This window comes from Myotis yumanensis, unplaced genomic scaffold (genome assembly GCF_028538775.1).
Source record: "Myotis yumanensis isolate MYYU_CA2020_CCGP unplaced genomic scaffold, mMyoYum1.0.hap1 SCAF_12, whole genome shotgun sequence".
Taxonomy (NCBI): domain Eukaryota; kingdom Metazoa; phylum Chordata; class Mammalia; order Chiroptera; family Vespertilionidae; genus Myotis; species Myotis yumanensis.
The window spans coordinates 18983422-18997060 of record NW_027223763.1 but is presented as its reverse complement, the minus strand read 5'-3'; the positions used below and the strand labels follow the sequence as shown (position 1 = coordinate 18997060).

General features: G+C 49.6%; 1 protein-coding gene across 7 annotated transcripts in view; it reads right to left on the bottom strand.

Moving 5' to 3' along the window:
* The window catches only part of PTPN3 (protein tyrosine phosphatase non-receptor type 3), a 101242-nt gene that overhangs the window by 19583 nt on the left and 68020 nt on the right, over positions 1 to 13639 (bottom strand). For all 7 annotated transcript variants that reach the window (XM_070430935.1, XM_070430938.1, XM_070430937.1 and 4 more), the window contains 5 exons: positions 10095 to 10281; positions 9898 to 9975; positions 8737 to 8793; positions 7182 to 7338; positions 4550 to 4710 (listed from right to left, as the gene is read on the bottom strand). In XM_070430935.1, the coding sequence (XP_070287036.1) occupies positions 4550 to 4710; positions 7182 to 7338; positions 8737 to 8793; positions 9898 to 9975; positions 10095 to 10281 (640 nt within the window). The remainder of the gene's footprint in view (positions 1 to 4549; positions 4711 to 7181; positions 7339 to 8736; positions 8794 to 9897; positions 9976 to 10094; positions 10282 to 13639) is intronic.

The following is a 13639-nucleotide window of genomic DNA, read 5'->3' as shown; positions in this document are numbered from 1 at the left end:
ACCTGGCGATGGTGAGTTTTGACAACAGATTAGACTCTTAACAGATTCTAACCCTAGATCTCTCTCAGTGTGACACTGGGCAAGTCCTTTCGCCCCTGAGCCTCATTTTCTCCATCTATAAAGGTGAGACCCTAATCATTCTGGCCATATCTATTTCACAGAACTGTTGTACAGTCAATGGAGACAAACTATGTAAAACACCTTTGGCAGATTCCAATGTGCTATAGAAGTGCTAATTATTCAGTTCGATTTTGTTACAGCTGGGACCAAATGCTTTCTGGAACACATTTGTAATTGTTTATCAAAAGCCGCGGGAAGCACAGGGAAATTCCCTTCATGGAGATATACTTCAAAGGGAGCTGTGCTGAAACCAGCTCATCACCATGGGAGGGATTCGGCCATGGCCCATCTACCCCAGGGCAGGCCCTTTGGAGTGGGTGGGGTGGGCACCTGCTAGGTACCAGCCATAGCTTCCTGCCCGGGTCCAGGGCACAGCCCCCGTAGGCCACGTCACCCACCTGCTGATAGCACTGGACGAGCATATGGAGAGCCAGGACTGCCAGGACTATAGAGTCAGAGAGCCCTGGGGTCCAACTCTAAGTTGACATGAACACTTTTTGTGTGAACATCGGGCATGTTCTTTAGACTCTTGGAGCCTCTATCCTATATAATAAAAGGATAATATGCAAATCGACTGAACTGCGGAATGACTGGTTGCTATAACGTGCACTGACCACCAGGGAGCAGACACTCAATGCAGGAGCTGCCCCCTGGTGCTCAGTGAGCTCCCACAGGGGGAGTGCAGCTCAGCCAGAAGCTGGGCTCACAGCTGGCGAGCGCAGTGGCGGTGGCGGGAGCCTCTCCTGCCTTCGCAGGGCTAAGGATGTCCGACTGATGGCTTAGGCCCGCTCCCCGAAGCAGGCCTAAACCATCAGTGAGACATCCCCGAGGGCTCCCAGACTGCGAGAGGGCACAGGCCAGGCTGAGGGACCCCCCGAGTGCACGAATTTCATGCACCCAGCCTCTAGTTTATAAATAATGATTAGTTACTTTTTATTGCGCTCTTACCATGTGCCAGACAACACATTAAGTATTTATCTCATCTGACCCTTACAACTAACCCATGAGACACCCAATTGGGGAAGTAGAGGCCACAGAGATTAAGGGACATGCCGAGGTTACGTAGAAAGAGAGTGGTAGGAAGAGCCAGGATTTAAAGTCTGCTTGGCTCCATGTGGCTAGACAGCTTCTCAGATCTTTTCTAGCTCTAATTCGTACTAATCTAATAATAACTCTCACATGTAAATACATTCTGTTGTTCACAAAGATTAGATAGTTGATAAGAGAGCAAGCTCTTGAACTAGCCTGCCTGGGTTCCAGCCGGCTGTGGGATAACCTCCCCCAGACGCTGGTCCTTCATCTATATAATGGGCTGCTGTGAGAATTCTGTGTGACGGTGCACGTAATGCCCTCGGCACATAGTAAGTGCTCATTAAAGGTTTCCCTTTGTCTTAGTTTCTGGTTTGATCTGGCTTCCTTTAGAATTCTTCTCTAGCAGCTGTGCAGGAACTCTTTTCCCCATCTGTAACAGTGGTCATTAAATTATGTTTCACAGTCTAGGGTTCCTTGGGACAAAGTGGGGAGACGGAGGCAGGGCTCCATGTACCCCACCAGCTGCATCACAGAGCTGCTCTGCTATTATCTGTTTTGCATTCTGGAATTCTGCAAATGTTATTTAAAAAGAGGGTTTCCCGTCCTAACCAGTTTGGCTCAGTGGATAGAGCGTCAGCCTGCAGACTGAAGGGTCCCGGGTTCAATTCCAGTCAAGGGCATGTACCTTGGTTGTGGGCATATCCCCAGTAGGGGGTGTGCAGGAGGCAGCTGATCGATGTTTCTCTCTCATCGATGTTTCTAACTCTCTATCCCTCTCCCTTCCTCTCTGTAAAAAAATCAATAATTAATTTATATATATATATATAAAAAGAGGGTTTCCCTACTTCATTTCTAGGAAATACATAAACTAAATGAAGGAAATGGAAATGTGAAACCAAAATTTAAAACCTAAAATTTCTATGTTGTCCATTTCTTATGCTCTAGTCTAACTATACACTCTAAAGGCAAGACTTGGGATGGGCAGCAGTGGGGCAATGGTTCTGGTACAATCTTTATCCCACCCCTTTCCCCCATCATCCTCTGGATCACATGGACATCAGAACCTCCGGGTGATCTGGTTAAAAGTATCAACACCTATGCCCATCCCAGCATGGCTGACCCAGGAGCTGTGTCTGGACCCAGTGTAACAAGCTCTTTGGGTAATATCCATACAGATGCTCAGCATGTCATCCTTTGAGAAACACTATTCAAAAACACGGGGGACGGGTGGGTACTTCTCTCCAAAGCATTTTTAAACTGTTAATGATGTTCAGTGAACGTTGGTCAAGAAAAATCTTATGTGGGATTCCCCTACATGAAACATGAAAGCGGAGCCCCCTCAGTGGAGTGGATTCTCCCTCGGGAGCACAGGTTAAGACCAAGCTTGGTCTTCTTCCTCATTGAGAGCCCACAGCGCCCCCCTGTGGACAGTGTGATAAAAGACAAACGGTTCCCTCTGGGCTCCAAGGATTCTTTCCTGCAGTTCTCCGCCCAGGTATCCCCGTTTCCCTTTGCTGCCTGACACCCTATGAGCTTAGTCTGCGTTTAGCTCGGGACCTTCCTGGCATATTCTACCCCCCTCCACACTCAATCCCATCCATCCTCTATTAATATGCCATCTCACTCCAGAGGACCTCCGGTAACCCTCTCACCTCCCGTTTCTACAGGACACACGTTCTGTGCAATGACATCTTGCCCTATATTGGTCTTTAGCTGTTTCTGGGATTCATGAGACATCCATGCAAATATACCAAAATTAGACTGTAAACTTCTTGGGGCCAGAAACCCACCTTCTCCCTCCTTCGTGTGCTCCTGATTCAGTATTTGAAACATGGTGACACCTAATGTAGTACACCCCCTGAATGAATGAGTGACTGCACGGCGCCTTTCACATCTCCTCCAACACCCAAAAAGGAATAAAAGGAATACACGCTGTCTCTGGCTTTTAAGTTCTTGTTTCAATGCTTTTGGAGAATGTTTAAAAATATGCAGTTTTAGTGTTTAGAATGTACATTTCAGTTTTGAACTATTTTGCAATGCAAGGCCAGGAAGCACAACCTCTGCATTTTCTTCTTTTAAAATCCTAAGCCTACACAGCCTCCTGTAGGCCAGTGGGAAGAAGACTTTCTCTCTCTGTATTCAGTCTATGTCTATCCAATTCTACCCACGTAATTACATTATTCCTACCCTTTAATCCTGTTCTCATTTTCACAAGATACAAACCTATTTTTTGTCTATATTATCTGCCATGACCATTAAGTTTAAAATTCCCTATTGATATTTTTTTTGGGGGGAGTGGGGGGGAGGTCAATTATCGTCACCTTTCACCTGTGGGTTTTTACTTTCTACTGTTGTTTAACACACTTTGCTCTAATAATGTATTCTGTTTACATCCTATTCCTTGCACCATAAACCTCTTCTCACTCGAGACCCTATGCCTTGCGTTTCTTTTTGTTCCATATTCATACTCCTCCTGCTTTCCTGAATCAATGTGCAGTCACATACATTTGACAAACTGCCTAGCTTTCCTTCTGTGACTCTCTTTTTATACAAATAAACAAGGAATTGCTGATTTCTGCTTTCAAATTCAACCCGAGACTGTCTTTCCTAATTTATGAATCCAAACTGGGTGTGTTGGTGTTAATCACGATCGATTTTCTTTTATCGCCCTGCTTAATGCTTCTTTGTGCTCTTTGTTATCTCTTACTGCATGAACTACTCTGCTTTCTTCTACCTTGAGAAACATTTGGACGATAAACACATTCTGTTTTCATTCTGTTGGCAAGCAGATCAGTAAAACTGGCTTAGAAACCGAGCCTTCTCTGGTCCCACTTTGCTTTGTAAAGTCTGTGTGTGCTTTCTGTCAACAGTTCCAACCTGTGATTAGCGGTCCCTCCTGGCGAAGGCCGGGGCCATCTGACTTTGGTTATCACTCATGTTCACATGGTTCTGGGCACTTGGGGAGGCAAGGCCCTGTGCTCGGAAGGAATGACACTAACTGCTCCACAGGATGCCCGGTGGGGCCAGGAACGGGCTCCTCCGTCATGCTTTGGGGGCCACCCACACCGCCTCTCCACTACCTTCTACTCCTGAGTGTTTGGAGCCTTTGTGTTGGCAGCTAAATAGCTCAGAGTCCCTCCTCCTTGATTTCTGACGCGTTTCTCCATGACTACCAAACATACTAGAATAAGAGGGTGAGGCAGAGTTCAATGATGGGCTGTGGGCCCCACCCCCCGCTTTCTGGGCCCGCTCCCCTGCCCGGTGCTCGGAGCCCCTCCTGTGTTTGGCGATGAGCATGGGCCCCCTGGGTCTCGGCTGACTTGGCAGCACCTGAGCAGCCCACTGAGGCATCGAGGCACCGGGGTCCAAGTCGTGGGTGGGCCCTCGGTTCTCCTACCTCGAACTGGATCAGCACCGTCCCACTTTCGAGGCCCTTCTTTAGCTGTTCCATGGATCCCTCCAAGGTGTCGGCACCCTCCGGACACTCAGGGAAAATGGCCTCTGGGAAGAGCTGGTTCAGTTCATCTTCAGATTTGATATCCGCAAAGGAGTGGACAGCTGTAGGGGACAAGAAAGGGTGCGTCTGGCTGTGCGGCAAAGCTCTGGGGATCCGTTTCCTCCCCCCAAATTACCCTTATGACACCTGCATGCAGATGGTTTAAAACATCTCATTAAATGATTACGCACACAGCAATTCTCACCAAAGACACTACTTCTTGTTGAATGATTATACGTGTTGATTACACAAAACGGCATACTATTCTGGTTCGTTTATGATGGTGTTTAGATGTTGCCAAAGGTAAAAGAAAGGGAAAGGATGCTTTTATAGAAAACATATCTTCTCTCTTCACTCTCTCTGACCTGGTTCTTGTACCCATCCCCTCAGCCCCTTCTCGGTTCCTTTTCATTTGCTCCCTTAAAACAGGCACTTTCCCAGGCCCCAGTGTGAGGTCCGGCATGCTGTCCGTGACACCATCGTCCCACACAACTCAGTCAACCTAACTGGTGGCCATTTTTAGGTGGGAGGCTCCCAGGTACACATCTCAAGTCCTAACATCTCTCCTGCACTTCATGCCTACCTCGTCAGTTCGAATCCGCCCTGCATGGCAGACTCCATATGAATAAAAATAACCGCAGGCCCCCGACTGCCCCACCTGCACGTACCTCTCCAGCCTCACGTGCCTCTTCCCACCTACTGTTACTTCCCTCTCCAGTCTCCCAAATTGGAAACTTTAGCATCATCTCGGAATATTCTCTTTCTACTCAGAAGGGGAGGCCACTCCCTCACTCAAAAGCCTTCACTGGCTCCCTACTGCCCTCAAGATAACAGGAAAGACGAGGAGAGTATCAACTTGTACCTTTCTCCACAGGGTTGGACTGGATCCTCACAATGCTGAACACGAGTCACTACTCCCATTACACAGATGAGGAAACTGACTCTCAGGGCAAGTAAGTTGTCCAAAGTTGTCCGGGCAAGGCACAGGAATTTGGTCAGTATCTCTGAGCCCGAAGACCACATTTTTTTTCTCTAATCAGAGAAACTCAGCTCTTCTATTGCTTTCGTGATTTCTGTCATATCCGCTATTCCCTATGCTCTTTCCTTATTTTTCTTTGAATCAGCTCCTGTGTTTTTATTTAAAAACTAAACTTATCGTTACTGTTGTAGGAGACCAGTGGCACTGCCCTTGTGGTTCTAATAGTCTATCGACATCCGTTTTCCTCACCTCATACAGGCCAGAGTGCTATCCCGCTGGCTGCCGATGAGGGCAGCCCCCTACGGGCGCATGGTGTGGCCAAGGGCCTGCTCCCAATCGCTGGACTCCTTGCTGCCCTATCATCTTGCGGCCTTACCGGCCACACCACAGCAGGGCAACTTACTTCACCTCTCTGTGACTTGGTTTCCCCATTTCCTCACTTGCAGATAATACTAACATTATAAGAATGTTATGAGAATTGAAGAGGATAATTATTTAAAGCCATTAGCACAGTGCAAGGCACTTCTCTGGTGCTCCACAGACATCAGCTACTACCACAACTGAATACCTACTGTGCGCAGAGCAGGGTACTGGGATTTGGTGGGACAAGATGGGGTGGAAGAGGGTAGGTACTGATCCAGAGGCTCTGATAAGGCCTCACAGGGAGGTGGGAGGAGAGCTAACACTGGATGGCTCCTGACTGGAGTTTTAGTGAGAACAGAGAGAAGCAGGTGTGTGTTTGGGGTTGGAGGCTGGGGAGAAGGGGCGGGGGGTTTGGCAGGGCGTGGGGAGCTGTGGGGGGCGGAGAGGCAGCTGTGACATTCACCCAGTAAGACCAGAACAGAGATGAGCGCTGTAGGGCCAGGGCTTTGAGTCACACACTGCATTGTCCTTCAGTGTTTCAAAGCCAGGTAGAAGCAGTCAAGGACTCGGCTCATTGTTCTACAGCAACAACACCAAGAGCAGTGATGGTGTTCACAGAAGCCATCCTGCCCACGCCCACCACGCACCGGGCAGCATTCTCGGTGCTCTCCGGTACCAGTGCCATTTAATCTTCACGAGAACCCCAAGGCAGGGGCTGTTCTTCTTGTCCTCGCTTTACGGGAGGGCAAGAAACTCGCTCAAGGCCCCTCAGCCGTAGGAGGCGGAGTGAGAACCACACAGGGGCTGCGCCCTGGCCCTGTGCCCCCTGCCTCTCCAGCAAAACCAAATGCACATGAATAAAATATAACCCGATCCTTCCAGAAAGGGCTGGAATGCAAATGCCTGCAGGGCCAGGCAGCTAAGAGAGGTATGTGCTGTGGGCCCATTGGGCCTGGGAAGACTGGGGGTCATGCCCTGCATACAGGGGGCGGTGGGCGCTGCCCATCTCCAAAGGACTGGCCGGATCTAATCATTAGATCTTCAAAATTTTCAGGTGAGAAATCACACATCCAGGTTGTTATAGGAAAGTTCTTGATTTTTGTTGGCTACAAGCTCAACGTTTTCAAAACCATGGAAGGGCCAGGTCAGGCCCCGCCTGGCTCGGGCTGCTTCCCCGCAGGCAGCTGTTACCTTTCCTCCGGATGACCAGGGCCAGCTCCCGCGTGTGGGACTCCCGGCTGGCTTTGATGAACATCACCACCTGGTCGTGGGTGTGCTCTGAGATGTCCCGGCCATTGATTAACACGATTTGATCCCCTTCGTTCAGCTTCGGAATGCAGGTGTCCGCCTGAGTGGAGGGGAAGCAAGTTTCTCCGGTTACTATCACACAGTCCTCAAGGGAAGGACGCCACCGCCTGGGGCCCCGACACCTGAGACCATGATCAAGTTCTCCATCCCTCCCTCCAGGATTAGCGTCATTATTTTTACATCCATGTGATGATGACATGGCAGCTGGCAGGGGAAATCCAACAACGTGCTGCTCAGAATTCAAGTTATGAAACATTCCAGAATCAGGCTGAGAGAATCACGGAGCCATTTCCCGAGGGCAGCCGACCTTCCCTGATGAATGTAGCGTCATGGCTATGACGCTTCTGACCTTCTGTTTTCTAGATGGGCTGCCTGAGACTGATTTGTCAGCTCAAAGTGAGCTTTTACTCGTCTTGCAATGGAGAGAGACTATGTAAGCGTAACACCAAGGGCAGAAGCCATCATGGAGAGAATCGAGGCACTGGCCAAGGTAAAATGAAAGCCTTCGTCCCTGAAACGGGCCACAAGCAGTAAGAAAAAGTAAGTCGCCAGCTTACGGGCCCCTTCAGAGTAAAACCCCATCTCGGTGCCTTCCTGGGAGGTGCAAGGACTCTGGTGCTCACTGCTTTACAAAAGCACATGATCTGGCCCGGCCGGTGTGGCCCAGTGGTTGAGCGTCCACCTATGAACCCTGAGGTCATGGTTCAATTCCCAGTCAGGGCACATGCCCGGTTGCAGGCTCGATCCCCAGTCGGTGTGCAGGAGCACTCTACCAATGATTCTCTCTCATCATTGATGTTTCTTTCTCTCACTCCTTCTACCTTCCTCTCTGAGCACATGATCTGCTAAGAAGGCTTAGACCGAGGGCTGAGGGCAGGGTGATGGAAGGCAGGTCCCATGTGCCCACTCAGAGCAAGCAGACCAGCAAACTGTGCCTCAGTTTCCCCTCTTCAGCAGCACTTCTCAATTTCAGTGTGCACACTAATCACCTGGAGAGCTTGTTAAAAATGCAGATCCTACCCGGCCGGTGCGGTTCAGTGATTGAGCATCGACCTATGAACTAGGAGGTCATGGCTCAATTCCTGATCAGAGCCCATGCCCGGGTTGTGAGCTCGGTCCCCAGTGTGAAGCATGCAGGAGGCAGCTGATCAATGATTCTCTGTCATCATTGATGTTTCTTTCTATCCTACTTTGGGAGGTCTGGGGTGGGGCCTGAGATTCTGCATTTCTCATGAGCTCCCAGGTGATGCTGGTGAAGTGGGAGCTGTAGCAGTGGGGACCACCCTGAGCAGCAAGATTCTGGAAACATGGACTCTGTTCTCCTGCCCCCGCTCCTCCCAGGCTTATATGCATGCACTACACACACTCTTTGCTGCTGGCTGCAGAAACAGAATTCTGTTAGATTTTGGGGAAAACAAAGAGGAACATGTTTACTTACAGGCGACTCTGGGTTTATCCTCGACACCACAAGAGGCATCTTTTGATCCACTCCTCCCTGCAAATATGTGAAATAAAAACCAAAACAGCCACGTGAGTAATTCACAGCAACAAAGACACGCAGCTCTCTCTGGCACAGGGGAGGGGTCTGACCTCATGTGATCCTGCTCTTAATCCAGGGGACCAAGCCCTTTCCGAACCACAGGTTCCTGAGCCCGCTGGGTACTAACCAGAGGACGGCTCAGAAGCTGCCACTGCAACCCCCACGTCCCATGAACTTCAGGTGTTCTCGGAGGAAGCAAGCTCCTTTAAAAACATGCAAATAGCTCCAGGAGGACGACTCTGAAACACAGCCTCTAAGGGCTGCTGGACAGGGGGTTTCAGTGGAGGAGACGGAGCCACAGACAAGGTCACAGGCTGCGAGGTCCTGGGCAGGGCCCCTGAGGGGTAGGAAAGGCCACCCGCCTGCCCTCACTCAGCTCTAGAGCAGGGGTTGGTTAACTTTTTCTGCAGAGGACCCAAGAGTACTGTACACGTGTTAGGCTTTGTGGGACAGAAGGCTCTGTTGTCAAACCTCAACCCTGTCACTGCAGTGCCCAAGGAGCCCTACACCAACTGTAAATGAATGCATGTGGCTGTGTTCCAATAAAACTTTATTTGCAAAAACTGGTGTTTTGGTCCCTAGGCCATAGCTTGCAGACCCTGCCTAGAGGCAGGCAAAGGAGGGAAATGGCCCTGCACTTGAACATTGTTCTCTTATTGGCTCAGCAATGCTGGCGGAGGTGAGGTTGGGGGGGTGGGGGGGTCTCTTAATCACCCCTCTTCAAGGGGTAGATCTGCTTGCCAACTGTGGGCCCTCCTCCCTCTGAGCCTTAGTATGCATCTATAAAATGGGATTAAAATGCCAACTGCACTGATTAGAACTCAGTGAGGGGATATAAATAAGTACAGAGCAAACACCAAGCACAGAACAGGCACCTGGCGTGAGGCAGCTGCTATGGCCACATAAAAACACTCCCAATGCTGAGGGTGGAGCCAGTGCCCTTATGTAGCCTCAGGTATGCGGCCCGTTTCCAATGGAAATGAAGTCCAATGGGAATTAAAAAGTCATCTACAGACTATGCTTCAGAGCATACAATCCTTACAAACACATACGACATACCTTTAGATTGAATCCAAATTTTCCCTCTTCATCGGGCGTGATACGGATCAAGATTAAGTAGCCATCCCCATTGTCATTCTGGAAAACGTTGGAAAGTGGTCAGTTAGGTTACCTCCCTCTCCACCAGGTGCCTCTGCGCAGGGAAGCCTGGGCGGGTCACCAGGTACCTGAGCACCGCAGGACCTGGGCTCACTCACCTTGTCGCAGTAGTACTGGCTGGAGTCCTCGGTGGAGCCCCCTTTGGTCACCCTGTGGAAGTCCTCTAAGAACTGCTGGTCCACGCCATCTGGGGAGCAGGAGCCTGGAGCGTTTGAAGACGGAGACACAGAACTGGAGGACTTCCGGGTCGGGCAGCTTTGTGCTGGGTTGCTCTCGGGTATGCTCCTTCATCGTGGGGAAGGAGGAGATGTTTTAATCATTGGATTCATATTTGATCAGAGCAAACATGACTGACTATGGAGGCCTGACATGCCACAGTTGTCACAAAACCTTGCAACCTTAGAGAGCTCCAGAGGTCAAGCTCAAGGCTCTGGTACCTCCAGAGTCCAATGGGCCACTCTGGTCCCCATCTGGCCTAAATGTCACCACCTGTAGTTTGGGGGAAAGAGGGAAAAAGGACACGGCAGATCTCAGCTCCCTTCCCTGCTGCACGAGAAGGTGACGGGGAAATGGACCAGCTACTCAGATGCATGTCTCTATCTTTCCGAAAGCCTTCTCCTTCTGTCTCAATCCTGCTGACAGCTCTGCTTCTCAGAGCTCGAAGTTACCCAGAGGGAATGGGACTAATGCTGCATATTCAGGGCAATTTATGTTAATCCTAGTTTGTGTTATTTGCCTGTGACTCCATTAGTTGTCCATGCTGAGATTACCAGTATATGTTTTATTTTTCTCTAACATGGGTCTTTCTGCATCTTAGAGCTGCAATGTCCAATATGGTAGCCACCAGTCACACAGGGCTATTTACATTTAAATAAATAGAGATTAGAAATTTCTTCAATTGTACCAGCGCATTTAAAAAATGATCAATAGCCCTAGCTGGTGTGTTCAGTGGTTGAGCAGTGGTTAGACCCTGTGCACCAAAGACCCTGTGTTCAATTCCTGGTCAAAGGCACATAACTGGGTTGTGGTACAATCCCTGCCCTAGTCGGGGCGTGTGCAGGAGGCAACCAATCAATGTATCTCTCTCACATTGATCTCTCTCTCTCTCTCTCTCTCCTTCCCTGTTCCTCCCTTCCTGTCTCTCTAAAAACCAATGGAAAAAATATCCTGTGCTGAGGATGAAAAAATAAATTGGGGAAAAAAAGTCAATAGTCTCATAAGGCTAATGGTTCTTATACTGGACAAGCGCAGTTATAAAACATTTCCAGCATCACAGAAGTTCTTGGAGAACTACAGAGTTAGAACTAAACAGGCCTCTGCTCATCGGGTCCGACTCCCCTTCACAGATGAAGAAACTATTGTCCAGAGACGCTGAGTGGCTTGACCAAGGTCACACAGCTTTCCCCTCACTTAATGGACATGGGTACCTGAGCATCTCTTTCCTCTCCAGGCTGTGCCAAGGCTGCTCCTAAGACGCCCTCCACACCATTCCCTCCACCACCACACAGTCTCTAACCTCAAAGGGCCACAGGGAGTACCATCTGAGCCGTCACTGTTTAGGACACTCAACTTCTCTGCATCACACACACCCACACTAGACCTCCCTCCAGAGCCACAGGCCTAGCAAAAGATGCCTTAAAAAGCCTACAGAAAACAGGATTTTCCTCTTGTTCTATATACAGGCTTCAGTGATGGGAGAGGTGAGTAGATGAAGACAGTCAGTGAAGGAGACAAAAGACAGTTGCTGCTGCCTCTTATTAAATCATTATTTCAAGCCCTTATCTGTGAGTTTTTCATTGAGTTAGGGCTTCTCTGTTTCCTAGTAAGTTCAAGTTACCTTACTTTAAATACAAAATCAGTATCCTATTCAATTTATTCAGTCACAATTCCAACTTACTGGAATATAAAAATTCAATTACAGGCCAGTGTAGGAATATAGCTACATGCAAGAGAAGAGTTTGGCCTCACGGTTTTCAAGTTGAGGGAAAGGTATGATGGATGGGAAGGCATTTCAGGAAGGATCCTTTGGGACTGAAGCTGTAGACAAGTGGTAAGTTTTCAGACTAAAAATGAATTTACTTAAGGCTACAAAAAATAAAAGAAAACAAAATCTCTCCCACAAGTAGGGCAACTTGCCTATATTTGCATGTGTACAAGAACACCCCCTAGTGGCAGACAAGGTTTAGGAAACCCTATGTCCTGAACTTCCAATAGGAAGAAGATGCAAGCAGCACACACATTTCACACGTGTGTGGAAGACTCTGGAGGGTGACGGCGATGGAGAGGGTGAAGGGCATGCAAACAAACAAACAAACAAACAAACACACAGGTGAGCAAGGTGACAAAGCAGAAGAGAACAGGCTAATGTCAGTAAAATTCTAATGAATTTTATAGTCACTCTTTTTCTAAAATTTTTAACGTGTGGATTACATCATCCAAGGTTTTAAAGTACTTTTCCTTTCGGCATAAAACAGCCCACGGTACTCAAAAGAATACATTTAAAGCCATGATGTGCCCCATCCTGCTTTCTAAGTAGGGTCAGAGAGGTTACTTTTATTAAACATGTGACGGCAGCTTTTGGCTGATCAACTGTGTACAGACGATCCCTGCAGGCTGCAGGGACGTTCTGCTCAGCACGGAGGACGGAAAGACAGATGGTGAGGAGGACATCAAATGACAAGGAGCAGTGAGACCGTGGCAGCTGGACACAGCACGGGGATGCCAGGAGCGAAGACGCCAAACCACGCTGGCTTCCTCTCTCCTGGGGGCAGGATGTGCCTGCTAACAAGCGACCTGAGCAAGAGCCTAGTGGGTGAGGAGGGAGCGGTGAAGGGAGCTGTGGGTGGAGCCAGGGCTCCAGGGGAAGGAGTAGGATGAGGGAAGTAAGAAGAGAGAGCGGCTGGAGGAAGCAGACAGGTGACTAGGGCTGGAGGAGGGGGCAGAAGCAAGAGGTTTGTCCCTGAGGCAGGAAGGGGGCACCTGTCAGAGGAGGAGGGACGGGAAGGGGGACTGCCACTGCCACCTGGGATCCAGAGTAGCCAGGGAGGGGCTGACCAGCCCCAGCTCCCTGGGAATAAAGGGGTGGAGACAGGCAGGCAGGCATGCAGGCCGCCCTCAGCTCCAGAACTGTGGATGTGCCTTCAGAAACAAAGGCCATGGTAGCATTCTTTCCTCCGAAGAGCAATGTTAGAGAGTAAAAATGGCAGGACCGCCCATGCAGAAGAGACTCCTGTGTGATGCTTCCCTCGCCCCTCTTTTCTACACCTGAGATAATGACAAATACCTCCGCCCCCAACCTCTGCAGGGGAGCAGCTGTGCTCCCACGGAGGGTTCCGCAGCCCTAACTCGCTATGGCGGTAGGATAGGTGGGACACAGCGAGGCCATTTCCCGTCACGTTTCTCTCCGAATCTCTGAGCTTCCTGCGGTCGGAGAGACCCCAGACCTCTTTCCATTCCTGTCCAGGTGCACTTAAGGCTCGACCAGGCACGCAGAGCGCGCTCCATGAAGACGCTGGGCGAGTGAAGGAGAAGATGCCTTCACGCGGTTCCTGGGGCTCGTGGGGTTACTCTAAAAGAGCACGGTATTCTGGGAAACCGGGAAGCTCAGGTGAACAGAGGGTGGGTGGGGTCAGCATCTGGAAGA